At 39.0% G+C, this 26,292-nt stretch overlaps 4 protein-coding genes and 1 pseudogene across 4 annotated transcripts; 3 read left to right on the top strand and 2 right to left on the bottom strand.

The window, feature by feature from the left end:
- Window positions 1-1,168: 1,168 nt before the first annotated feature.
- On the bottom strand, window positions 1,169-4,045 carry LOC111806640 (cytochrome b5). Its single transcript, XM_023692016.2, has 3 exons — window positions 3,854-4,045; window positions 1,641-1,707; window positions 1,169-1,555 (listed from the first exon to the last, which is right to left on the bottom strand). Exons 1-3 carry the CDS (start codon window positions 3,938-3,940, stop codon window positions 1,305-1,307), a joined length of 405 nt encoding a protein of 134 aa, XP_023547784.1. The 5' UTR covers window positions 3,941-4,045; the 3' UTR covers window positions 1,169-1,304.
- A 1,428-nt stretch (window positions 4,046-5,473) lies between these two features.
- Window positions 5,474-11,737, top strand: LOC111806764 (26S proteasome non-ATPase regulatory subunit 1 homolog A). The gene is made up of 13 exons (XM_023692211.2): window positions 5,474-5,881; window positions 7,235-7,304; window positions 7,434-7,539; window positions 7,802-7,913; window positions 7,989-8,157; window positions 8,270-8,739; window positions 8,843-8,978; window positions 9,077-9,325; window positions 9,416-9,636; window positions 9,728-9,986; window positions 10,093-10,325; window positions 10,401-10,920; window positions 11,071-11,737. The coding sequence occupies exons 1-13, from the start codon at window positions 5,739-5,741 to the stop codon at window positions 11,389-11,391; spliced, it is 3,009 nt and encodes a 1,002-aa protein (XP_023547979.2). The 5' UTR covers window positions 5,474-5,738; the 3' UTR covers window positions 11,392-11,737.
- Window positions 11,738-13,788: 2,051 nt separating this feature from the next.
- Window positions 13,789-15,318, top strand: LOC111806379 (large ribosomal subunit protein uL13w). The gene is made up of 4 exons (XM_023691670.2): window positions 13,789-14,136; window positions 14,275-14,391; window positions 14,492-14,579; window positions 15,010-15,318. The coding sequence occupies exons 1-4, from the start codon at window positions 13,865-13,867 to the stop codon at window positions 15,151-15,153; spliced, it is 621 nt and encodes a 206-aa protein (XP_023547438.1). The 5' UTR covers window positions 13,789-13,864; the 3' UTR covers window positions 15,154-15,318.
- Window positions 15,319-18,049: 2,731 nt separating this feature from the next.
- On the top strand, window positions 18,050-20,567 carry LOC111806971 (putative pectinesterase 29). The gene is made up of 5 exons (XM_023692526.2): window positions 18,050-18,320; window positions 18,442-18,601; window positions 18,675-18,884; window positions 19,530-19,780; window positions 20,408-20,567. Exons 1-5 carry the CDS (start codon window positions 18,079-18,081, stop codon window positions 20,565-20,567), a joined length of 1,023 nt encoding a protein of 340 aa, XP_023548294.2. The 5' UTR covers window positions 18,050-18,078.
- A 433-nt stretch (window positions 20,568-21,000) lies between these two features.
- LOC111806549 (receptor like protein kinase S.2 pseudogene) lies at window positions 21,001-24,842 on the bottom strand (annotated as a pseudogene).
- Window positions 24,843-26,292: the final 1,450 nt, after the last annotated feature.

Below are 26,292 nucleotides of genomic sequence, written 5' to 3'. Positions count from 1 at the left end.
TATTTCAGTCTCTACTTTGATGATTACTCCCTCTTCATTCATCTCTGATAACACTTTTTAGGTTACAAAATATTAGGAAGATCTCTCTACCTTTTCCTCCCATTTTTCTCTCTTTTAATGATATGATGTTACATCTTTGTGCTGTGATTTTCAAGGTTTTTGTTTTTCGATCTTAGTGTGTAAACTTCTCTCTAGCAGACACGTTTTAAAAATTTGGAAGGAAAGTCCGAAAGAGAAAGTCCAAATAGGACAATATTCGCTTGCAGTGAGCTTGAGTTGTTCTAAATGGTATTAGAGCCATACACCGGGCCAGTGAGGACACTGAGCTCCGAAGGGAGGTGGATTGTGAGATCTTGTATCGATTGGATAGAGGAACGAGTGCCAGCGAGGATGCTGGGTCCCAAAGGGGATGGATTGTGAGATCACACATCGGTTGGAGAGGGGAATGAAACATCTTTTATAAGTGTGTGAAATCTCTCTCTAAATATGCGTTTTAAAAATATTGAGGGGAAGCCTGAGAGAGAGTTTCAAGAGGACAATATCGATTAGCGATAAACTTGGACACAGAATTTTATCCTTACTCTCTTTTAAGTGAGCTTAAAAGAATGGTATCGCTACAGTAATAATTAATAAAAACTTGGTTGGTAGATAGAGATGATTATAGAAATGGATTAAGGCTTTGAAATCACTTCACCCAATGATGACATCAAAGGTACTTACTATTCATTTATTGCAACTTCAGTCCTTTCAACTCTTCCCTCTCGAACTTCGAGCCCATTTGCTTTGTAATTTGTGATTCACTCTTAACTTTTTACCTTTTACTTTCTAAACTTTACCATTTTAGTCTTCCTTCCTTGCATTTTCGTCCTTCATTTCTTCCATATTTTCATTTTAGTCCTTCCCATTCATTTAACTTTGTAATGATTAAGTTACCTAAAGTTTGTCTATGAATTTGCGCTTCAATTGGTTAATTACTTAAAAGTAAGACAAAAGTGATGGAGTGGACACAATACACTTTAGTTAATTTCCTTTTGAGAGGGTAAAACCGTCACATCATTATTTTAATATCTTCCCCATGTTTGTGCTGTTAATCATTGGGGATTAGTTTAGTCATGTGTTAAATGATTATTAGAGGAAAAGATAAGAGATTTTGTTAGTAAAATACTGATTAAAGCCACCAGCTTCATGATTAGAACACTTTTCTTTAATCAGAGTTTCACAAGCACAATGCAGCAGTTTGTAATTGACCATAAGACTCGACATCGACCATCGACCATCGACCACCGAATATCAGAACAAGAAACTCAGGTTGATTTGCTATAAAAGCGGATACCGACTGCCAGACCCAAGATTGCGAGAGGGACCAGGAACTGGAGAAGCTTGACGATGAACTCGGTCGTCTTATCCTGAATGTCGTGAGGCTGCTTGGAAGCTGTGTAAGTCAAACGTTCAGGGATTGTCGAGATGTCGATGTCTCCAACATAGTATTTGTTCATTGTTTCTCTTGCACTCTCACTATGACCCACGTCTTCGAAATCATCTGTTGCATCCTTACCTGTTGCAATGAAAAACTCGTTATACGTAAATGGTGCATCGATACTCGACGTGCATTGTAAAGAACTAAAGCTATATGCCGAAACCTGTGCCAGACAACAACACCTCGTCGCCACCGGGATGGTCTTCCAAGAACTCGGTTACATTGTAAACCTGTTAGGATAATCAAAATGGTCAAGATGATAATCTCAAATGGCCTCTCCTGGAATGAGTATTCACATTTGGGATCTAACAAAATTATCATATAGCAGCAGTATAATCAAGAATGAACAAGATCTAAATAAGGGCTGCAGCTACCGACATCAACCCATCATACAACATAGCAATGGTGTGTTCACCATTCATCGGACACCTGATTTTTTATCGGTTAAGTTTCTGTAACAGCCCAAGTCCACCGCCCGTAGATATTGTCCTCTTTAGGCTTTCCTTATACTATAACAGCTCAAGCTCATCGCTAGCTGATATTGTTGTATTTGGACTATCCTTCAAGGTTTTAAAATGCGTCTGTTAGGGAGAGATTTTCACACTTAAGAGGAATGTTTTGTGCCCCTTTCCAACCGATGTGGGATCTCACAAACACCCATTAGGTTCTATTCTCACAAGGTATGCATAAGAGCACCCTTAGTGAACAAGAGCATTTGCACACACTAAAATTAAATGAGTCAAAACACTAAACGTGAATGAATCCATGGGCTGCGTGATCCAAGGTACATTCACAAGCTTTAAATCCACTATATGTTAAGTTTTACAGAACACAAGCCCATAAACCAAGCATATCCAATCATTCCCTTCCATAACCTATTGACACATATTACACAAACTCATGCTTTCCAACTTGAACAAACCAAGTGATTGAGGCATTTGAGCCTTATTCAAGAAATTTTTACCATGAGAACCACAAAGCTAAAGAACCAATCTTCTAAAGCCTTACTACTCAGTGTCAAGCAATTTCTAGAACGAGAAACGCTCAACTAAAGAATCGATCGTCTAAACCTTGGTGAGGATGAAAGTGATTATGAGGGAATCTTAATTGTTATTAGTGTGAGATCCCACGTAGAGAAATGAGTGTCAGCGAGGACGCTGGGCCCTGAAGAAGGTGGATTGTGATATCCCACATCAGTTGAGGAGGAGAACGAAGCATTTTTTGTAAGGGTGTAGAAACTTCTCCCGCTTGGGTTGTTAAGATGGTATCATAACCAAACACTAGGGGGTGTGTTAGCGAAGAGGGTGAGCCTCGAAGGGGGGTGGTGGACACTGAGTGGTGTGTCAGCAAGGATGTTGGGCCACGAGGGGGGTGGATCATGAGATCCCACATCGATTAAAGAGAGGAATGAGTGCCAACAAGGATGCTGGACCTTGAAGGGGGTGGATTGTGAGATCCCACGTTGGTTGGGGAGGAAAACTAAACATTCTTTATAAGGGTGTGTAAACCTCTCCCGCTTGGGCGGTTACAAATAATATCAGAACTAGACACCAGGTGGTGTGTCAACGAGGAGGGTTAGCCCTGAAGCAGATGGACATTAGGCGGTGCCAGAAAGGATGTTGGGCCACGGGGGGTGGATCGTGAGATCCCACATCGATTGAAGAGAGGAATGAGTGCCAATGAGGATGCTGGACAGGGGTGGATTGTGAGATCCCACCTCGGTTAGCGAGGAGAACTAAGCATTCCTTATAAGAGTGTGCAGGGCAGTGTGCTAGCGAGGAGGGTGAGACCTAAAGGAGGTAGGCATGGGGCGGTATACCAGCGAGGATGCTGGACCACAAAGGGGGTGGATTATGAGATCCCACGTTGATTCGAGAGAGGAAACGAGTGCCACAAAGGGGGTGGATTGTAAGATCCCACATCGGTTAGGATGAAGAACTAAGCATTCTTTATAAGAGTGTGCAGGGCAGTGTGCTAGAAAGGAGGGTGAGACCTAAAGGAGGTAGACATGGGGCGGTGTACCAACGAGGACGCTGGACCACGAAGGGGGTGGATCATGAGATCCCACTTCAATTCGAGAGAGGAAACGAGTGCAAGCGAGGACACTGGGCCACGAATGAGGTGGATTGTGAGATCTCACATCGGTCAGGGAGGAAGACGAAACATTCTTTATAAGTGCGTGGAAACCTCTCCTAAATATATTTTAAAAACGAAACTTGAAAGTGAAAGCCGAAAGAACATATTGATTCAACTATGAAGAAGAATGGGTCTGTCCACAATGCATGTGAGATTTCAAGAGCAAACAAAAACAGAACAAGCACAGAATCAAACTCCTCCAGGCATCCAAAAACAAAGAAAAGGGTATTGAAGAAAAACCTTGCCATTGATGATCAACCAACAGTCCTGGCGGGTATTGTGCTGAGAGACTTCAGCCAATGTGAAGACCTTTCCGTGGCCACCCATTTGCCGATCTTCTAGGCAAACAAGGCTGAATGTGAAGAAAAAGGAGGCTGCAGCAACAAGGGCGGGCGGGCGGGCGGGGCAGAAATAGAGATGGGGTGCGAGTAACTGCGTGAATGTAGGGGAAGGGGAAGCATTGAATTGAATTGAATTGGAATTTGGTGGTGGGTGAGTTATTGGTTAGCAGTGATTTCTTGATTCGTGTCCAAAATAGCCGACACTTGGATTCAATGATTCAGAAATGATGGAGAAATGTTCCAACTTTTAAGCTAAGAAAATTTTTAAATTTGAGTAGGCAATTCTCGCCCAATCGTAACGTTGTGGGGAAGGAGGACAGCCCTTGTGTCGAGTCTCGAAAAAGGGATCCATTTGAGGCTCGACCGAAAGAAAGGATCGCTCAAAAAGAGGGTGTCGAGATACGGAATAACATTCATTTATATTGTGCTTGTAATGGTATCTAGCTGTTCAAAAGCCTTTCTTGTGAGATCTCACATCTGTTGGAGAATGGAACAAAACATTTTTTCTTATAAGATTATGGAAACCTCTCTTTAACATATGAGTTTTAAAATTTTGAGGGAGAGCCTGGAAGGGAGAATTCAAATATGACAATATCTAGTAGTAGTGGGCTTTAACGGTTACAATGATATCAAAGCCGACACTGGATGCTGTGCCAGCGAGGAGGCTGAACCCCGAAGGGGGGCGGACATCATGCGAGCGAGGACGCTGGTCCCCAAAGGGTTAGATTCTTTATAAGGTTGTGGAAACCTGTCTCTAACATATGCGTGTTAAAAGAGTTGAAGCCCATAAGAAAAAACTCAAAGAAGACAATATCTGCCGGCGGTGAGTTTAGGCTGTTTCATATGTACAGTAGCGAGCTTTACTCAACTTTATAGTTAAACCTCTTCTATATGCTATCAATTGAGTTCCTAAAAAAACATAAAAAAGGTATGTTTTTTTTAGCTATTGAAACTATATTGGTGGCACGAGAAGAAGCGAATCCATTCCAAACTTCTAATTTTGTATTTGATAAACTCTTAAACTTTTGATTTACACACGAAAAATATAATTTTGAGACCAACCAGACATTTTTTAAACTTCCAGATAAAACTAGCAAGTAATTTTTAAAACAAAAAATATTCGTTTGTCAATAAATGTTATACATATACGTTAACGTGATCATAAAAGGTCTTTTACATGGTGAATACGAGCATCGTATAAATTATTTAAAAATTTGATCGAGAATCAGGACTTGAAAATGTATAGTGGTGATTTAGAACAAAAAATTAGAACGCCACAGTGTTCTATATCACCGTCACACTTTTTTATATCTCAAATTTTCTTTGAAATTCTAAATGAGATTCCGTTCAAGAAAAAACGTCAAGAATAATATTGAAATTTCTGAAAAAAGCACAATTAAATGATTTTTTTAATTTTAACCCTAATTTTTTTTAATAAGGAATCAAAGGTTAATTTGAAATTCTTGAAGTTTATGAAAATGAAAAGACTCAGTAAGTTTACATTTTAATCCAAATTTTAGATAGTGAGGAAAAGGAACTGACTTGTTGGCTAAGTCAGGTTTTGGTAGATCGATAGAATCGAAACAAAAAAGCAAACCATTTCAGTAGCGAATCCCCCAATTCTCACTCAATTCCTTCTTTTTTCTCATCTCCTTCCTCGCTCTCTGTTCCAAGAATCTTGCTTCCCCCAATAGGGTTTGTAAAACCCTAGTTTTGATTTTTGGATTCATTTCTCTGTTTCCCACAGATCCGAGCTCCGTTTCAGTGTTCGAATCGTCAAAGCTATGGCGACCTTGGTGAGCTCGGCTGGTGGGCTTTTGGCGATGCTTAATGAGACCCATCCTTTGCTCAAGCTTCACGCTCTATCGAATCTCAACAATTTGGTCGACAACTTTTGGCCCGAGATCTCAACTAGCGTCCCTGTCATGTATGTATTTGGTTTCTCCTTTTTTCTTGATGAAAGTTTGCGTTTTAATTTGTTGAGTTCTTCGATTCTTTACTTGGATATTGTTCTTTTTAGTTTTCTTGGGTTATGGGGCTGTTACTATACGAGGGAGAAATGGATTATTTCTTTTCGGTGTGGATTCGTCGTGGATAATGTCTAAACTAACAAATTCTAGCGGGTGTTACTTGATGTTTTGACACTTTCTTTGGTTGGGTCTGAGAAATTGGAGTCTGGACTGCCAAAGTGTTATTTTGGATAAATTCAAGTTGACATTTGTAAAATTAGCGACTGCTGGGTAGACATTGGGTTGAAGTTAAGTTGAATCATGCTTTATGTCGACCTGCACTCTGATTCTGGAATTTGGATTAGTAATAAACAACCGTGCCTTCTAATGTAGGTTGCTAGTTTAGTTAATTTTTCTTTTGACAACATTGCGAACCCGAAATTTATGGAGGTTTCTTGGTAAAATAGATGGTGTTTGAGTTATGATATTCCAGTTGTTGTTGGGTTTTTATGAGCCTGGTCGTTTACATCCTCCATGGATCATGACATTCATATATACAGGAGTTCTTAGTTAAGGTGACTAGGTTAGCATTCGGGGTAATCTGCTCCCATGCTGCAAACAGTCAAATCTAAACTCAACCCTGTTGTAAGGAATCACTCCAAGGCTTGGAAAGCGTGAGCAAGTTCTGTTCTCTTGCTCTCGGTACAAACCTGGGAAGCTAATTCATGGGTAGAGCCATAGAGGGTGAACTGTACAAGTTATATGGAAAAGTGACGGGGATAACTCATAGCTCATGAGTCTTTCATTATTCATGATTGATTACAAGGGGTGTTGTTTAATGCTGACTTATTGTTAAATCATTTTCTAACAAGTGGGTGGTTCATCCTAACTGTGATTTATGACCAGCAGTCAAATATGATGTAAACGGATCTGGGAAGAGGTGGAGAGATTGTGTGAGGATGTTTGGAAGGTTCTTAGGTAACGTTTCTTATGGGCGTCAATCAACAACTTTTGTGCAGTTATGAGCTTGGTGTAATTCTGTTGGGTTGGTGTCATTTATTTGTAATTTTGTGATTAGGGTTTAGGTTCCTTTATGTTGGGCTTGTTTTTCGTATTTTTCTTTCATTTCCTCGATGGAAGCTCGGTTCTTACTCATAAAAAGGAAAAAAAGTATATGGGCCTGTGTTGTAACAAAATAAGGGGATGAATTACTTGTTAGCGTTGGATATCGTAGAAGTATGCTCTATGACTTGTGTTACGGGTGGGGATATCATTGATATGATAGTGCATATTGTTGCTCTATATGTAATATATGTTTCACTTCTTTTCAGTGAAAGCTTGTATGAAGATGAAGAATTCGATCAGCATCAGAGACAACTAGCAGCGTTACTTGTATCAAAGGTAAACATGGCCTTTCTCTTTCGGTTTCTCTTGGATACAGATTGTTTGTTTCTCTTTACTTTCTTCACTTCCTATAAATTGTTTTGTTTTCCATTCATTGATAACCAATTACCCACGTTTAACTCACAGGTCTTCTATTACTTGGGTGAACTTAATGACTCCCTATCTTATGCACTTGGAGCTGGTTCGCTCTTCGATGTTTCTGAGGATTCTGATTATATTCATACTCTTCTAGGTAAGAATAATCACTATCTTCATCAATTATAGATATTAGTCTGTAAAAGTTATTATTAAACTCATATATATAGATTTTCTTCAAAATTTCTGTTTGTGGCTGAAGATGAGTCTTAAGCATGTCGAATAATGATATTTTCTGGTTTTGTTAATAACTTATGATTGTACAAGAGACATTTGACATTAATCGAGGGATCTTAGGATGCTTAGATAAAGTGAGACTCGATAATTTGATATTGATGTTTCGTTATTTGAAATCTCAGCTAAAGCTATCGATGAATATGCTAGTCTTAAGTCTAAGGCAGCAGAGTCAAATGCAGCAGGGACGAATGTTGACCCAAGGCTGGAGGCAATCGTGGAGAGAATGCTTAATAAGTATGTGGGTCTCTCTGTCTCTAGCATGATGCCACTCTTTACTACCCATTAGTTACTCATTATGTGTTCATTTAGGTGTATCACGGATGGGAAATACCAACAAGCTATGGGAATTGCAATTGAGTGCCGAAGATTGGACAAATTAGAGGAAGCGATCACGAAAAGTGATAATGTTCAAGGAACTCTATCCTACTGCATAAATGTTTCACACTCATTTGTTAACCTTAGAGAATATAGACACGAGGTGAGTGATTTAATCAACTTGCTCATTTGCCAGCCTAAAAGTATTACATTGTTTTCTTGGATGAGAATGTTGAGGGTTGATTCTCATCTTTCTTGTTTCATTAATCCTATAGGTTCTTCGTCTTCTTGTCAAAGTATATCAGAAGCTGCCCTCTCCAGATTATTTGAGCATTTGTCAGTGTCTTATGTTCTTGGATGAACCTGAAGGTGTTGCAAGCATATTGGAAAAGCTTCTTCAATCCGAAAACAAGGACGACACTCTTCTGGCGTTTCAAATTGCCTTTGATCTCATAGAGAACGAGCACCAGGCTTTTTTATTAAATGTGAGGGATCGGCTCCCAAATCCCAAGCCTGAACCTCCAGCAGCAGCACAGCCCGGTTCAAATGAGTCTGCTCAAAGTGAGAGTTCTCCTGCTCCTGTGGATGCTCAAATGACCGATGAAAGTTCTGCCCCCAATCTGAATGTACAACAAGCAGATCCAAAGGAGGCAGCGTATGCTGAGAGGTATACAAAAATCAAGGGAATTCTATCAGGAGAAACATCAATACACTTGACCCTACAGTTCTTATACAGTCACAACAAGTAAGAAATTTTCTTCTTAAGCCTTTCTTACATTGTCGTTCCCGGTTTGAAGTATACAGAGATTGTAACTTTTTTTTTTTTTTTTTACCTTAATTGTCGATAGATCGGATCTTCTCATTCTGAAGACAATAAAGCAATCTGTAGAGATGAGAAATAGTGTCTGCCATAGTGCTACAATTTATGCTAATGCAATCATGCATGCTGGAACCACTGTCGATACATTTCTCCGTGAGAACTTGGTGAGCCTGATCTCGGACTACAACATTTTCCTTCATTTTGTAATTAATTTATTGTTCGTTGACATTTATGATGTCTTGCTCGTCTTTTATTTATCTAGGACTGGTTGAGCAGGGCAACCAACTGGGCTAAGTTTAGTGCTACAGCAGGGCTTGGTGTTATTCACAGAGGGCATTTGCAGCAGGGAAGATCTCTTATGGCACCATACTTGCCACAAGGTGGGTCTGGTGGTGGTGGCAGTCCTTACTCGGAGGGTGGTGCCCTTTATGCTCTAGGTCTTATTCATGCCAACCATGGTGAAGGCATAAAACAGTTTCTTCGAGATAGCCTACGAAGTACTAATGTAGAGGTACACATTCTTTTAAATTTCCTGTACTGGTAGTCGATGACTTGATGTTTGGGGAGTATAGATCAATTTTGGTTATTTTGATGGATTCAGGTTATACAACATGGTGCTTGCTTGGGTCTTGGTTTGGCAACCCTCGGGACTGCTGATGAAGAGATTTATGATGACATCAAGACTGTGCTATACACAGACAGTGCTGTTGCTGGTGAAGCTGCTGGCATCAGTATGGGCTTACTTATGGTTGGTACAGCGAGTGAGAAGGCTAGCGAGATGCTTGCCTATGCGCATGAGACACAGCATGAAAAGATCATCCGGTAATTAGCGTTTTGTTCTCTGGATTAGAACTTGGTGAAGTGTTCTATACATCTATTATGTTGTTTTCTTAATTTTTATACTCTTATTCAGTGGCCTATCGTTGGGGATAGCCCTCACCGTTTATGGAAGAGAAGAAGAAGCTGATACCTTAATCGAGCAGATGACTCGAGATCAAGATCCTATAATTCGTTATGGTGGTATGTACGCATTAGCATTGGCATACCGAGGTACAGCAAACAACAAGGCAATACGTCAGTTGCTTCATTTTGCTGTATCCGATGTGAGTGATGATGTTAGGAGAACAGCTGTTCTTGCCCTGGGGTTTGTCCTCTACTCGGAGCCTGAGCAGGTTAGTGGCATATCAATTCTTAAGAACGAGTTACCCCACCTTAACAGTCTCCTTCTTTCATCTCTTATATTTGAAAATTTGATCTCATGTTGTTTATAAATCACAGACGCCTCGAATTGTCTCCTTGCTGTCTGAATCTTACAACCCACATGTTCGATACGGGGCTGCTCTTGCAGTGGGCATATCGTGTGCAGGCACTGGGCTGAGTGAGGCTATATCCTTGCTGGAGCCCCTCACATCAGATGTCGTTGATTTTGTTCGGCAAGGTGCACTTATTGCAATGGCTATGGTCATGGTCCAGATTAGTGAAGCCAGCGATTCCCGTGTCGGAGCATTCAGGTATTATCTCTTTTCTTTTATATTCTTCCATCTCTATTCTCTGAAGTTTTTTCACCTAATAAATTTCTAATTTAGGCGACAATTGGAGAAAATAATTTTGGACAAGCATGAAGACACCATGAGCAAGATGGGAGCAATCTTGGCATCGGGAATTTTAGATGCTGGCGGTAGGAATGTTACTATAAGATTGTCGTCCAAGACCAAACACGACAAAATGACTGCAGTTGTAGGTCTTGCTGTTTTCAGCCAGTTTTGGTATTGGTATCCCCTTATCTATTTTATCAGCTTATCCTTCTCGCCCACGGCATTTATTGGACTGAATTACGACTTGAAAGTTCCGAAGTTTGAATTCTTGTCGCATGCAAAACCTTCACTATTCGAGTATCCCAAACCAACCACCGTTCCCGCTGCTACGTCTGCTGTAAAACTTCCAACCGCAGTTTTGTCGACTTCAGCAAAGGCTAAAGCGAGGGCTAAGAAAGAAGCTGAACAGAAGAACAATGCTGAAAAGTCATCTGCCGCTGAATCTTCATCCACAGGTTCTAATCCTGCTAAAGGAAAATCATCCGCTGTGAAGGATGGTGACTCTATGCAGGTAAATTTCATTGTTTCGGTCCGTTATCAGTTCGAGTCTATGTTGCATTACGTTCACTTTGCTTATAACTCTGCATATCTTCGTAAGTTTTTATTGTTAAGGAACTATGACAGATCGGAGTAACGTGTTCTTTGGCTTACTATGTGGCAGGTCGACAACCCGCCTAAGAAAACAGAACCAGAGCCGTCTTTTGAAATTCTGACCAACCCAGCTAGAGTGGTTCCTGCTCAGGAAAAATTCATCAAATTTTTAGAGGAAAGCAGATATGTACCAGTGAAGTTGGCACCTTCAGGTTTCGTTCTACTGAGAGACTTGCGTCCTTCTGAACCCGAGGTTCTCTCTCTAACGGACACACCATCATCGACAGCATCACCTGCCAGTGGCTCTGCAATCGGGCAGCAAGGTTTGGGATCAGCCATGGCTGTAGACGAGGAGCCTCAACCACCCCAGCCTTTCGAATACTCCTCGTGATCATCCACTTGTTGATTTGTTCATGACTTGGTTGGTACTCATGTCATCTTCTCCAGAGGACATTGCAGAGCAATCCAGGCACAGGTAAAGTACAAGATATTATTTTGAGTTAGATTACCTCGACATGCTACCGACGATCTTGGGGACTCCTGATGTATGAACTGGATTTCTTTCTTTTCCTTGTATCAATGTTTCAATTTCTAGGAAGATAGGAATGGAATTGTGTATGGAAAGCTGAAGCCTGAAGCCACTCCATTCTTATAAGTGTGATGCTTTTTGTAGTCGAGACGTTATTATTGTCGCCGAGCGTTTCGGTGACCGAGGAAGCTCAGTGGTACTTCTTTTCCTCCTCCGGTTTAGTTTGCTCTTCTTCCCCCTCCCCATCCGCTTTCCATTTGATAAACACAAAAATATTATAAATTCTAGAAATTAAAATGAGTTAAAAAAGCCCAAAGAGAGACCCATAAAAAAGCAGGCCCAAAATGACAGGCCCATGAAGTACTCCAAAATGAGAGGCTCAGGAAAAGTAGGCCCAAACTCAGAGGGCCACAAAAAGTAGGACCAAAATGAGAGGCACATGAAATTAAGCCCAAAATGAGAGGCCCACGAAAAGTAGGCCCAAACTGAGATGCTCACGAAAAGTAGGCCCAAACTGCGAGGCCCACGAAAGGAAGGCCCCAAAGGGGACCCTCGAAAAGTAGGCCCAAAATGAGAAGCCCACGAAAGTAGCCCCAAAATAAGAGGCACATGAAGTAAGCCCAAAATGATAGGCCCACGAAAACTCTCCCAGAAAACAGAGAGTCCCAAAAAAAGTAGGCCCAAAATGAGAGGCACACGAAGTAGGCCCAACCTGAGAGGCTCACGAAAAGTAGGCCCAAACCCAGAGGCCCATGAAAAGCAGGCCCAAAATGAGGGCCCCACGGACAGTAGGCCCAAAATGAGGGACCCACGAACAGTAGGCCCAAAATGATAGGCCCAAAAGCAGGGACCCACGAAAAGTAGGCCCAAACTCAGAGGCCCACGAAAAGGAGCCCCACGGACAGTTGGCCCAAAATGAGGGACCCACGACAGCAAGCCCAAAATGACAGGCCCACGAAAAGCAGGCCTAAAAAGAGGCCCAAAATGAGAGGCCCTCGAAAACAGGCCCACGAAAAGCAGGCCCAAATGAGAGGCCCACGAAAAGCAGGCCCAAAAAGAGTCCCGAAAACTGTAGGCCCAAAATGATAGGCCCTCGAAAAACAGGCCCGAAAACAGTAGTCCCAAAATGAGGGGCCACAAAGGTAGGCCCAAAATAGTAGGCCCAAAATGAGAGGCCCACGAAAGAAGGCCCAAAATAATAGGCCCACGAAAAGCAGTCCCAGGAACAGTAGGCCCAAAATGGAAGGCCCAAGAAAAATAGGCCCAAAATTATAGGCCCACGAAAAGCAGGCCCAAATGTGGGACCCACGAAAAGTAAGCACGAATGAGAGGCCCATGGAAATTAGGTCTAAAATGAGAGGCCCACGAAAAGTAGGCCACAATCCGATACCCATGAAAAGTTGGCCCAAAATGAGAGGCCCACGAAAAGTACGCCCAAAAATGCGAGGCCCACTAAAAGTAGGCCCACAATCCGAGGCCCATGAAATGTAGGCCCAGAATTGGAGGCCCGTAAAGGTACGTCCGAATGAGACCCACGAAAAGTAGGCCCAAAATGAAAGGCCCACGAAAAGTACGCCCAAAAATGCGAGGCCCACTAAAAGTAGGCCCACAATCTAAGGCCTATGAAATGTAGGCCCAGAATTGGAGGCCCGTAAAGGTACGCCCGAATGAGACCCACGAAAGTAGGCCCAACATGAAAGGCCCACGAAAAGTACGCCCAAAAATGCAAGGCCCACTAAAAGTAGGCCCACAATCTGAGGCCCATGAAATGTAGGCCCAGAATTGGAGGCCCGTAAAGGTACGTCCGAATGAGACCCACGAAAAGTAGGCCCAAAATGAAAGGCCCATGAACAGTAGGCTCAAAATGGAAGGCCCCTGAAGAATAGGCCCAATACGAAAGGCCCATTAAAGTAGGCCCAAAATGAGAGACCCATGAAAATTAGGCTTAAGCTGTGAGGCCCATTAAAAGTAGGCCGAAAATGAGAGGCCCATGAAAAGTACGCCCATAATGAGAGGCCCACGAAAAGTAGGCCGAAAATGAGAGGCCCATGAAAAGTACGCCCATAATGAGAGGCCCACGAAAAGTACGCCCACAACTAGAGGCCCTTGAAATGTAGGTCCAAAATTGGAGGCCCATATAAGTACGCCCGAAATGAGGGACCCATGAAAAAGTAGGCCCAAAATGAGAGGCCCACGAAAAGTAGGCTCAAAATGCGTGACCCAATGAGATTCATGCATCCCTCACATATTAATAGAAAAACCCTAGCAACCCCAAGCATTTCCCTCGCAGAGAAGACTTTAGCAGCTCGAGGCATTTGCACAGAGAGACGAGAAGATGGTGTCCGGTTCCGGTATCTGCGCCAAGCGCGTCGTCGTTGACGCCAGGCATCACATGTTGGGAAGGCTCGCTTCGATTCTGGCTAAAGAGCTTCTCAATGGACAGAAAGTTGTGGTGGTTAGGTGCGAGGAGATCTGCATCTCCGGCGGATTGGTACGCCAAAAGATGAAGTACATGCGGTTCTTGAGGAAGCGGATGAACACCAAACCTTCTCATGGTCCAATTCACTTCCGTGCCCCCGCTAAGATCCTTTGGCGTACCATTCGTGGGTATTGTCTTGCTCTTTTCTTCTGCATTTATGTATTTTGAATGCTGTGTCATTTTCTTCGATTTGGTTATGTGCGATTGGGAGTGAATGTGCAGATTCGGGTGTTTTTTTTTTCACTTGATTTGATTTGGGTTTATAGGATGATTCCCCATAAGACCAAGCGTGGAGCGGCGGCGCTTGCCCGTTTGAAGGCGTACGAGGGTGTTCCTCCTCCATACGATAAGATTAAGAGGATGGTCATCCCTGATGCTCTCAAGTAAGTTGTGTTTGGGGGATTAGTGGTTTTGGTGTTTATTTTAGTTCTGATTGTGTGGTCTCTGTATTTACAAATTGGTTTTGTTGCTTTGGAAATTCAGGGTCTTGAGGCTTCAAGCCGGACATAAGTACTGTTTGTTGGGCAGACTCTCGTCGGAGGTTGGATGGAACCACTATGATACCATCAAGGTGAGAATGTCATGTGCTTTGAATTTAGTGAACTGTTTCTCTAAGAATTTTATTTTGAATATTGTTTCGAGTTCATATTGCTGATTGGAGTGGAAATTTGTTCTGCAATTGGTACCTTTGAACCTAATTATAGTTGGTGTTGTCTTTTTCAAGTAAATGTTAATTATACTTGTTGGGCGTTATATGTTCATCCATTTCATTGCTTATCATTGATTTTATGTTCAATTCTTACTTGTGTTCTCCAATCTTTAGTTTCAACTTGATCATATTAGTTATAGTTCTCTTGTTTAATTGTATAATGCTTTAATTTCTCTCAACTGCAATACTATTGCACTTGTGAATGGAAATATACATCAGTTTTCCAGTTCTTGGTTCATGAAGTTCAGTTCTTACAAATTGATAAGCTGAGGATTATACTATTCCAATGCAGGAACTTGAGAGGAAGAGAAAGGAGAGAGCTCAAGCTGCATATGAGAGAAAGAAGCAATTAAATAAGCTGAGGATTAAAGCAGAGAAGGTTGCTGAGGAGAAGCTTGGACCCCATCTTGAAGTTATTGCTCCTATCAAATACTAATTGGTAATTTTGATCTCATAAGCAAGGATATTAGAGAATTGAGTTGCTGTTGAATTGCCCTTTTTCAATTTTGACAACATTTATCTTTGTTTGTAGACATGATGATACGTCTCTGTATGCTTCTACAATTCTTCAATTTAGTCAAGTTTTCGGTACATTTTGTTATATTCAGTTGATTTACGATACCCGTTTGCTCCAAGCCAAGCATGTACTTTATGCTATACCACTGCGTTCGTTTATATTAAGTAGGACAGATCGATCTGGAGTTCATAATACCGTATCGTGCTAAGTGTTATGGTAATGCTTGTTTAAGGTGTGTTGCTCGTAACTGCATGCTAGTCCCTTATATACATTGTTTGGCCAACAGCGACATGAATTTGAATTGACCTACTCACTCAGCGGTAAGAGTGAGTGATACATAATCAGTTGCAAACGTGCACAACTGTGACACTAAGACAGAATTACTTTGTTGCGAGAGTCACAATTGCACCCAAAAGCAAACACAGTGTCTTAGATAGCATTTAACTTCTAGTTTAAAGAATTGACGGTTAGTAGTATTCCTATAGGACATTTTGAGGTAAAGGAAACTATACATCACGATAGCGGTAAAGGAAATGAGGGAGTGATATAAGGGGTTTCGACTTTCGACCTTGGACAACTCGCCTTGAATAAAAATTTGTCCTTTTAGTTCTTATATTTTTGTTTTTGTATTTTCAAAATGTCTTTTTTTGTTTCGAAAATTATTGTCATTTTAGAAGAATTTCAACCGACTCAATCTGTTACAAGTTAATTAATTTGATAATAAAATGTCACAATAATTTTTTATTTTTTATTTTTTTATTTTTTGGCTATAAACTCTCACATAAAAATTTAATTTTTTTGGCTTGACTATGTTACACAGCCGTTTCATCTTCCACAGGTAAAAAAATTAAGTGAAAAATTACATAATTGCTTTTAAACATCTTACACACTAACTTAATTACCATGGTAAATGTAATCAACTTCATGTTTTTTTTACTGAAGCATTTCCTAAAATTAATATAAAATAAAAAATAATTTTTTTATAATCATCTTTAATATTATATTTTTTGGTCATTTATTTATTTATTGAGTTCAACGGTGGAAATTGAGCTTCCATTAGGGCAATTAACAATTTTTTTTTTTGGCATTTTAATTATGAAAATTCTATTTAAAATGTGTTTATTATAGGTTGTTTGAATGATTTAGATGACCCAAATGGGTTTTTTTAATAATAAAAAAACCATGATAAATAAAAAGTACTTCAAATAAATTAATTATTAAAAAATGACTTGTTAATAAGTAATAAGAAAAAAAATATATAATTATAATTAATATAATCAGTTTTTAAATGATTTGTTGATGTAGGAGGGTACTCTTCATTTTTAGAAGCGGAAGTAACATAGTTAGAGATGTCTGTCTTACTAGCGAGGTCGGAGCCTCGCTGGAGGGAGATTTCTCATTTAGACAGAGAATGAGGAGAGAGTGGGGAGCATTTTTCTCCAGGCGAGGGACGGGATTATATTCTTTATCCCCGTCCCCACACAATTTCCTGCCCCTTCTTATCGTCGTCTCGATCCCCACAAAAATAAATAGAGAATTTAGCTAGAACAGAGAATGAAATAGGTGGCGGTGATAGGGACATACAACATGAACAAAAATTGTTTTAATTTTTAATTGGAGAACACTTTTTATTTATATTAATGTGTAAGTTGCCATATTTAATTAGCTTTTTTTCATATAAGGAAAAGAAAACAAATAAAAGGAAAAACATATTCCAACGTTGGAAATATGTTGAAACATTATAATCTTTTTTTATTTTATTTTATTTTTTTGGCATTTTTCTTTTTCTATCCAGAAACAGAAAATGAATTTTCCCAGAAATAATAATAATAATAATTTCTGTTTTGAATTTCTTATGATTTCTTTTCATTTATTTATTTATTTATTATGGATAAAATGGAGCACTCATTTAACGTTAATATATATATATTTATTGATATAATTAATTTTAAGTTTTTTTTTTTTTGGAATTTTATTGTCTCGCATCTGTCTAGATTTTCTCTCTTAAGGGCAGTTTTATTTACTAATTTTATACCTTCCCAAAAAATAAAAAGAAATTATAAATATTTAATATTTTGACCAAATGGCCAACGGGTGTATAATTTTTATGAATAGTCAAACGTTGGACCATTAGAGAAAGTTTCAAAATGCCTTAAATGAGGTTAACTCCAAAAAAAAAAAAAAAAAAAAAAAAAAAAAAAAAAAAAAACATCCAATTGTGACATGTTTTTTTGGAATGCATAGTTATGTTAACTATTAGTCCCCAAAAAATTACAACGAAGTCACCAAAACACGATCACTTAACATGATTTTAACACGTGTTCACCAAAAAAAACAACTCCGAATAATTTCTCTCTATCCAATTTTTCATCGTTTTTAAACAAGTGTCACAGTGAGAAGTTCCACTCGGAAGAGGTTTCCATAACTTTATAAAGAATATTTAGTTCTACTCTCTAACGTGAGATCTCACCGTTTCGATTCATTCATGTATCACTTCTACCTCACGTTTTAACTTTCAAACATAAAAAACTCACTTATAAGTGAGATACAGTAACAATCTACGGTAAAAATTAAAAAATAAACCTATAATGACAAAAAAAATAAAATAATAACAGTCATGAAAATATTCTAATAAAATTGAATCACTCCATTAACCATTAAATTTCATTCCATTAATGAGAAAACCTTTGACCTTCCCACTTTGCCAATCCATTTAAGAACAAAAAAAAACCATAAATAATTGCCATTAAAGCAAACCTCTCTCTCTATATATACATACATATATATATACATACCCATTGTCTTCTTGTTCATGAAAATTTGCAGAGATTTGTTCCAAAGAACATGAGAAAAATGTGGATTTTTCGTGGGATTTGTGTGGGATTGATGGCAATGATGATAATATTTGTAAGAGGAAATGAAGATGAACGTTATAGAAGCGTGGGAGGGAAGAAATTGGCATGGCGGACAGTGGTTGTGGATCAGAGCGGCCATGGAAATTTCTCAACCATTCAAGCCGCCATTGATTCTGTTCCTTCAAATAATATGTTCTGGGTCTCCATTCATATCAACCCTGGTATTTACAGGTCATTTTCAATTTCCTTAATTACCCTCAATTTCTTGTCTTATTTATTTATTTATTTATTTATTTATTTATTTATTTATTTATTTATTTATTTATTTATTTATTTATTTGTTCTTGTTTAGAGAGAAGGTGAAAATCCCATATGATAAGCCGTATATCATTTTGAAAGGACAAAGAAGAAAAACAACAAAGGTTGTCTGGAACGACCATTTCACTCTTGCTCAAAGTCCTACTTTCACTTCTTCAGCTGATAATGTTGTCGTTAAATCCATCACTTTTGTGGTAAGTAAGTGAACATCATTCATTTCTTCATATTAACTCTGTTTTTTTGTGATCTAATTCTTGTGGGTATTAGAATTCGTTTAACTTTCCATGGACTAATGGAAATCGAAGAGCTCCAGCTGTTGCAGCTATGATCACTGGCGATAAGGCTTTGTTTTATAAATGTGGCTTCTATGGTGTCCAAGATACCTTGTGGGATGATCAAGGTCGACATTATTATCATCGTTGCGTCATTCAAGGTGCTGTCGATTTTATTTTCGGAAGCGCTCAATCCATTTTTCAGGTATCTTTTACTGTTTTGATATGACGTTTGAAGCAACATAGGTAGCGGGAACTTACTAGGGTTTAGGGTTTAGGGTTTAGAGTGAGCTTGTGTAAGCGCCCAGATCCACCACTAGCAAATATTGTCCTCTTTGGGTTTTTACTTTCGGGCTTCTCCTCAAGGCTTTAAAATGTGTCTGTTAGGGAAAGGTTTTCACATCTTTATAAACAGTGGTTTGTTCTCCTCCCCAACCAATGTAGGACATCACAGCTTGTGCTTCGTTAAAGTTGAAGTCGTGAAACCCTGATCATTTTTGGGGATATGATGTTTGAAGCAAAATAGGTGGCAAGAACTTACTAGGGTTTAGGGTGAGACTGTGCTCGGATAAAGATGAAGTCATGAAACCCTAATCATTTTTTATGATGTCGAAGGATATGATGTTTGAGTCAACATAGGTGGTAGGAACTTACTAGGGTTTAGGGTTTAGGGTGAGACTGTGTTCGGGTAAAGATGAAGTCGTGAAACCTTAATCGATGTCAAATGGTATGACGTTTGAAGCAACATAGGTGCCGAGAACTTACTAGAGTTTAGGGTTTAGAGTTTAGGATGAGCCTGTGGTCGGTTAAAGATGAAGTTGTGAAACCCGAATCGTTTTCGTTGATGTAGGGATGTTCGATATCAGTGGTGGGAGAAGCACTTCTTCCATTGGGGTCTACAAGCTTCATAACAGCACAAGGAAGAACAGACCCAAATGATGCAAATGGGTTTGTTTTCAAAGATTGCAAAGTGTTTGGGAGTGGCTCAGCTTTCTTAGGAAGGCCATGGAGAGGCTACTCAAGGGTTATCTTTTACAATTCTAGCTTCTCCAACGTCATAAACCCTAGTGGTTGGGATCCTTGGCATTTTGTTGGTCATGAGTAAGCTATCTTTTATTCTTCAACGCTTTATCGGCTCGACTTTTCAAAAGTTACAATATTGCCCTTTGACCTTTCATAAATACTTCAAAATTGTATTATCAAGGTCGAGGGTAATATTGTAACTTTAAAAAAAAAAAAAACCATAGCGTTTCTTTCTCTACTAATAGCTACAAAACCTTTCTTTCAAACTCTCTTTCGAAAATCTCTTTGCCCCAATTTTCTAAAACCTTCTTCTCAAGACGGGGTTAGAGGCTTGAGCATACGTTTTTCGACCGTAGGTGACGCAAATCCTAATTGGCTTGACTCACTCCGTGAGTGCGACACAGTTACAAATGTCCATTGCCATATATATAATATATATTGGTTTATACTAGAAAAAGAATATAATTAATGACTTACTTTCTTTGTAAGAAAAATAGGCGTTTACTAGTAATTTCCTTTTTAGCTTTTATCCATTTTTAAAATCTTAGGGTTTTGTCCATATAAATCCTAAATTTAAAAAAATAAAAATAAAATATTTTGCATGAAAAAAAAGACTTATTAGGAAAGAAAATAAAGTTGTTTAAAGTATTTTTAATTACTATTTATTATTATTATTATAATAAATATTTTATTTTTATAATCCAGGAACCAATTAACCTATGCAGAGTATGGTTGCTACGGACCAGGTTCCGACATGTCGCATCGAGTAAAATGGGAAAAGAAGCTGGATTTGGATGAAATACAACAGCTAACCGACATGAGTTTTATCGATACTGAAGGTTGGATGCAAGATCAACCTTGGTAAAAAAAATTTAACCGCTTTCAACCACTCTTAAATTTACTTAATGTTAATTGTTAAAATTACCACTAATCATGAAAATTTAAACTCTTCCATCAGAATACTAATTTTTTATCTACATTTTTATTGAATAATATTCTAGTTAAGGTACGTTTTGTAATTTATATTCTCGTTAATGTAATTACCAATTTATCGGTTATGGTTAATAAAATATTATTATTATTATTATTTATTTTTATCGATAAGATCCCATATCAGTTGAAGACGAGAATAAAATATTTCTCATACCAAATTATATGTGAAGCTGACTACAAATAATATTTACTAATATTCAAAGAAATATTATATTTCTATTTTTTTTCCTTGAAAATGAAAAAATGGCCAACAAAATCAATTCTTAGTCAATTTATTATTATTTATTGTCAATGTTAATAATAATTTCTTTTATGTGTCAAATGCATCAAAAGATGTTCGAATTTTGACAAATTTCCCTCGATTGCGGTTCGATTCGGCCAATTTCATCATTTTTATCATGATCGGTAGCAACTTTTTTGAAGAAATCAAAATCCAGAAAGTAGAATTCAGCTGCGTTTGATTTTGATCGTTGAAATTGAAATGGCATCTACTAAACCCCACGACTTTTACTTCTCTTCGAAGTCATCTCTAAAACGTCAGCCTTTTTGTACGATGCCCGATTCTCCCTCTTTCCAGCTGCCAATCGCTGTTGAAGATTCACGGGATGGCAGATTTGTGTTCTACTTCTACTCTCTGGTTTTTATTTTGCAGTTGTGAGTAAATTTTCTGATCTGTGACACTCTTAACTCGCTTGCATTTTGATTCTCAGCATGTTCTTTGATATGAACTCGTATGATTATCCTATTTCTCTAATGAACTTTGCAATTGAAATCTGTTTGTTTTCTGAAAGTTGACGATAAAATCGGATTCGAACTTCAATGTGGAGGACCAAATTCTGTCGTCATGAATGTTGCACTCCACATGTTTGATGAAATGCCCGTGAGGCAATTGTTTTATTTAAAAAGGATCAACCATTGAGAATTGTTAGGAGAGAGTCCCACATTGGCTAATTTAGGGAATGATCACGAGTTTATAAATAAGGAATACATCTCCATTGGTATGAAGCCTTCTGGAGAAGTCCAAAGCAAAGTCATGAGAGCTTATGCTCAAAGTGGACAATATCATATCCATTGTGGAGATTCGTGGTTCTTAACATGGTATTAGAGTCGTGCCCTTAAGTTAGTTATGTCAATAGAATCCTCAAGTGTCGAACAAAGAAGTTGTGAGTCTCAAAGGTGTAGTCAAAAGTGACTCAAGTGTCGAACAAAAGGTGTACTTAGTTTGAGGACTCCAGAGAAGGAGTTGAGCCTCGATTAAGGGAAGGCTGTTCGAGGGCTCTATAGGCCTCAAGGGAGGCTCTATAGCGTACTTTGTTCCAGAGGAGGATTGTTGAATGTTTGTTGGGAGAGATCTCCATTGGTATGAGGCCTTTTGGAGAAGCCGAAAGCAAAGCCATATCATACCATTGTAGAGAGTCGTAATTTCTAACATGATATTCTTTGCTTTTTACTGCACTTAAATGATTCGATTGGTAAATGATATTGGTCTAACTCTCTTGAAATGTAAGGAGAATACAAGTGATTACTATGTTCTTACTCAGAATGAAACATCCGGAAGCCATACTTCTCTGTTATAAGTTACAATATTAGCAAATGAAATACTCATCTCTTTGGTTTTTCACTGTATTCCCAGAGCTTGGATCCTCCTAACCAATGACAAAGAAGTTGCATTTCTTTGCTTCCAACCTTCTAGGCTCTCCATTTTTTCTTCTTTAGGGAAGCATTGATCATTGCCATCGAGTATTTTAACTATCTGCCTCATTTTTGGTCTTAAATCTGGGTTTGAGTGAGTACATGCCACTCCTAATCTCAACATTCTCATCAGTTCTTTGTGGTTGTATTCTCCATTCAGCCTTATATCAGCAAGTTCTTCCAGTGATCTTTTCCGGGTGTGGAATTCATGGACTTTCCTCACCAGCAACACCTCTGGCCGTCGAAAATCGACGGCCATCTGACCAGTAATCACCTCTAGAACGACTACACCAAAGCTGTATACATCAGCTGTCGCTGCTGCATCTCCTGAGTCTAAATACTCGGGGGACATGTACCCGAAAATCCCGCGAACCGATTTGCTTTTATCTATGGTTACATGATGATTTCCATGCTCATTTCTTGTCAGGAATTCTGCAAGGGCGAAAGAACTCAGCTTTGGGTTAAGATCAATATCAAGAATGACAGCTGATGAGGTGATGTTCTTGTGGATGACTTGTTCATCCCATTCCTCATGAAGATAAAGAATTGCTGAAGCCAGAGATTTGATGATGTTGTATCTATGACACCATTGTAAAGCTCTATTGTCATGGTGGAAAAGCAGGTGGCTCAAGAGACGGTCTGCTGAATAATCATATACCACAAGCATCTCCCCTTGCTCTGTGCACCATCCACGGAGCTGTATCAAGTTTCTATGGCGAAGACGTCCCAAGTTTTCGAGTTCATTCGAGAATCGTTCCCGTAATGCAGGGCAAGTCTTCATTCCAAGGCGCTTCACTAGAACATGGTGGCTGCTGTCAAGGAAGCCATGGTAGGCGGTTCCGAAGTCCAGCTCCGCCACTCGCTGCGAGTCGGAGAAGTTATTGGTGGCTGAAATGATCTCCTTGAATGATATTACTCTTGGATTGTCAATCATTTGAATAGTTTTTGTTCTGTCAAGAAGCTTATCAGAAGAGTTGGTGTAATTGTTCCCACTCTCAGCTGTCATATATATGGTTTCTCCATTGGCTGATACGAAATCTGATGAACTAACTGTTATTGTTGTTGCTGTGGTTCTGCTACTGCTAGTGCTTCTGGTAGTGCTGCCATTGGTGGTGGAAGATAGAGAAATGTACTGAGGATGAGACTGAAATGATGGAAGCGCCGGCAAATTCATACCACCGGAAAGGGCTTCCACAACCCATTTCATATTTGGTCTATACAGAGGGCTTTGGAGTGTACAGAGGAGACCCAAATGGATCAAACGCTCCATTTCAATCAGATTATAAGACCCATCTGGCAGCCGGTTATCGCCGCCGAGCAGCGGCATTCCGTCGTCGGAGAGCTTTCGAAACCAATCAAGCAACACAATCTGATCATCAGGACATGTAAGGTCCACTGCTCGCCGACCAGAGACCACCTCAAGCAGAACAATACCAAAGCTGAAAACATCAGATTTTGCAGTGGCAATGCTTCTTCTTTGAAAACTCTCCGGTGGGAGATACCCAATTGTGCCGCCAATTTTGGTGGTTTCCACCAGCCGAAACTGGTGGTGGCTCATCGACGGCACGCTGTTTTGGTACTCAAGATCATGCTCCAACCACCTTGCCAAACCAAAATCACCAAGCTTAGCGTTGTAATTGGAATCAAGCATGACGTTGCTGGTTTTAACATCTCTGTGAATAATCTGTGTCTCTAATTGTTCATGAAGATAGAACAGAGCAGCAGCCAAGCCTCTCACAATCTTCACTCTCTGTTTCCAACTAAGATCCGTCCCGCCGTTCTCCGGCCGCCGGAAAAGTACTCTGTCCAAGCTTCGGTTGGGCATATAATCATAAACAATGAACAGTTGGTCTTCATGAACACACCAACCACGGAGCCGGACAAGATTCCGGTGACGGAGATGGGCAACCGCCACCAGCTCCGCCACAAACGTCTTCTCAAACTTCTCCCCTTTTTCAGCCAAACATTTCACAGCTGCCATAGTTCCATCACTGGGCAAATATGCTCTGTAAACCTTCCCAAATCCACCACTACCAAGAATTTCCTCTGCACTGAATCCTTTGGTTCCAATATAGAGCTCTGCAAAGCTGAAGATTCTTGGGTTGTCGCCGCCGAGTTTCTCAGAAAGGTGTACCCCATCGGTGTCGTGAAACTCGGCCGGCGGTGGCTTTCTGGGTCTGCCGCCGTAGCAACAAGAATTAACCCATTTCAGGTTATGGATTTTGTGAAGGGAATCTCGGAGTAAGGCTTGAAATTGAGACCAACTATCTCGATTATGATCATGTTTGCTTTGTTGTTTGTTGTGGCTGTGATTGTCGTTGAGTTCATGAAGCTCTTCACGATCAAGTGGCTGGACTTCATCGAAGTCCGCCGGTAGAAGAAAACAGAGACGGTTCAGCTTCATATTCGAAGGAGAAGAAGAAGAGGCAATGTGGACATGAAGAGAAGTTTTGGGGTAAAGGTTTGAACTTTTTGCATATTAAGAGTTTTTTTTTTTTTTTTTTTTTTTTTTTTTTTTTTGGGGGGGGGGTTTTGAAAATAAATAAAATAATTGAAAGTCGTTAGGTTGCATGGTTGAATTGAATGTCAACAGGTAGCCAAATTAGAACCCACCTTTGTCTGTCAAGATCATCGGAATAATACTAACTAATTCTAGAACCTTAACTTTATCAAATTGTTCATCAAGTAAATTTATTTAAGTCTAAAAATTCTAAATAAAAAAAGCTAGACTCTTTTTTTCCGAGCTATTTGACTATCTGACTGCTGTTATTTAGGTGGGATCAAGAAAGGATCTCGAGCTATTTGACCATCTGATTGTTTGTTATTTAGGTGGGACTAGCAAAAGATCTCGAGCTATTTGACCATCTGATTGCTATTATTCATGTGGGACAAGCAAAGGGTCTCGAGATATTTGACCATCTCACTGTTGTGATTTAGGTGGGACAAGCAAAGGATCTCGAGCTATTTGACCATTTCATTGTTGTTATTTAGGTGGAACCGACAAAGGATCTCGAACTATTTGACCATCTGTCTGTTGTTATTTAGGTAGGACCGACAAAGGCTACAACCATCACGTAAGTTTCTTATCTTTTCTCATTAGATTTCATTACAATCATTTATTTGCCTACTACACCCTTTCGTATTGGAAAGAAGGGATGGGTGATTCGTGAACAACTACGAGAGTTTCTACTCACGGGTTAGCGTATTTACCTTTCATTTTGATATCGAATGTTTTGAAATAAAGAAATGATTTGTTCGATCGGTCAGAAATATGGAAAATGAATGAGACTTTTGGTACTAATTAAGCTACATTCTCAAGATTTTGATAGTTTTTCTTTGATATTTAATTAAAATTCGAGTATTTACTTGATTTTAATGTATACTCATGACTTGTCAAACAATTATCGTAAATAAAAGGAGAGTTTTTATTTTTTATTAAAAAATTAAAAAAAAATATTTCCGAAGTTTGAATACAATTCATGTTTATAGGCTAAGAACACGTTATCGGTGCTTCAACTATTAAATTATGTTTAAACGAGTAGTCAAACTCGCAACCATATTATATTTATAAAAAAAAATATGTTATATTATTATATTTTATTTAAATTATTATCTTTTCCCTATATAGCAAACATAAATGTGATTAATTTTGAGACTTTTTTTAAAAAATATGTGGAAAACGTGAACAATATTTTTTTTTTTTTAGATTTAAAAAAAATTAAATAGTTTTTCTAAATTTCTAATTATGTGCAATTTAAAAATAAATTTTTGTTCATTTAATAATTATTTTGGATATTATTTTGAATATATATATATATATATTCACATTTTGTTTTTTTCAAATGAGCTTATGAAAAAAAAAGGTTTATGAAACATTTATTATTTAAGTTCATAATTGATTTTGT

The sequence above is a fragment of the Cucurbita pepo genome, chromosome 12 (genome assembly GCF_057944985.1).
Source record: "Cucurbita pepo subsp. pepo isolate OVF chromosome 12, ASM5794498v1, whole genome shotgun sequence".
NCBI classification, from domain to species: domain Eukaryota; kingdom Viridiplantae; phylum Streptophyta; class Magnoliopsida; order Cucurbitales; family Cucurbitaceae; genus Cucurbita; species Cucurbita pepo.
The sequence above is the reverse complement of the archived record's forward strand: the minus strand, read 5'-3'. Positions and strand labels throughout refer to the sequence as shown.

What these genes read in the sequence shown, in the direction of transcription:
- LOC111806640 (XM_023692016.2), bottom strand. Translation starts at nt 3,940, where the DNA reads ATGGGTGGCCACGGAAAGGTCTTCACATTGGCTGAAGTCTCTCAGCAC. An exon ending in GGTTGATCATCAATGGCAAG is followed by an intron (nt 1,708 to 3,853) that starts GTTTTTCTTCAA and finishes TTATCCTAACAG; the next exon opens with GTTTACAATGTAACCGAGTT. An exon ending in GGTGTTGTTGTCTGGCACAG is followed by an intron (nt 1,556 to 1,640) that starts GTTTCGGCATAT and finishes TCATTGCAACAG; the next exon opens with GTAAGGATGCAACAGATGAT.
- LOC111806764 (XM_023692211.2), top strand. Translation starts at nt 5,739, where the DNA reads ATGGCGACCTTGGTGAGCTCGGCTGGTGGGCTTTTGGCGATGCTTAAT. An exon ending in GTGGAGAGAATGCTTAATAA is followed by an intron (nt 7,914 to 7,988) that starts GTATGTGGGTCT and finishes GTGTTCATTTAG; the next exon opens with GTGTATCACGGATGGGAAAT. An exon ending in TTCTTATACAGTCACAACAA is followed by an intron (nt 8,740 to 8,842) that starts GTAAGAAATTTT and finishes AATTGTCGATAG; the next exon opens with ATCGGATCTTCTCATTCTGA.
- LOC111806379 (XM_023691670.2), top strand. Translation starts at nt 13,865, where the DNA reads ATGGTGTCCGGTTCCGGTATCTGCGCCAAGCGCGTCGTCGTTGACGCC. An exon ending in CTTTGGCGTACCATTCGTGG is followed by an intron (nt 14,137 to 14,274) that starts GTATTGTCTTGC and finishes TTGGGTTTATAG; the next exon opens with GATGATTCCCCATAAGACCA. An exon ending in GTCATCCCTGATGCTCTCAA is followed by an intron (nt 14,392 to 14,491) that starts GTAAGTTGTGTT and finishes TTGGAAATTCAG; the next exon opens with GGTCTTGAGGCTTCAAGCCG.
- LOC111806971 (XM_023692526.2), top strand. Translation starts at nt 18,079, where the DNA reads ATGAGAAAAATGTGGATTTTTCGTGGGATTTGTGTGGGATTGATGGCA. An exon ending in GCGCTCAATCCATTTTTCAG is followed by an intron (nt 18,885 to 19,529) that starts GTATCTTTTACT and finishes TCGTTGATGTAG; the next exon opens with GGATGTTCGATATCAGTGGT. An exon ending in TGGCATTTTGTTGGTCATGA is followed by an intron (nt 19,781 to 20,407) that starts GTAAGCTATCTT and finishes TTTATAATCCAG; the next exon opens with GAACCAATTAACCTATGCAG.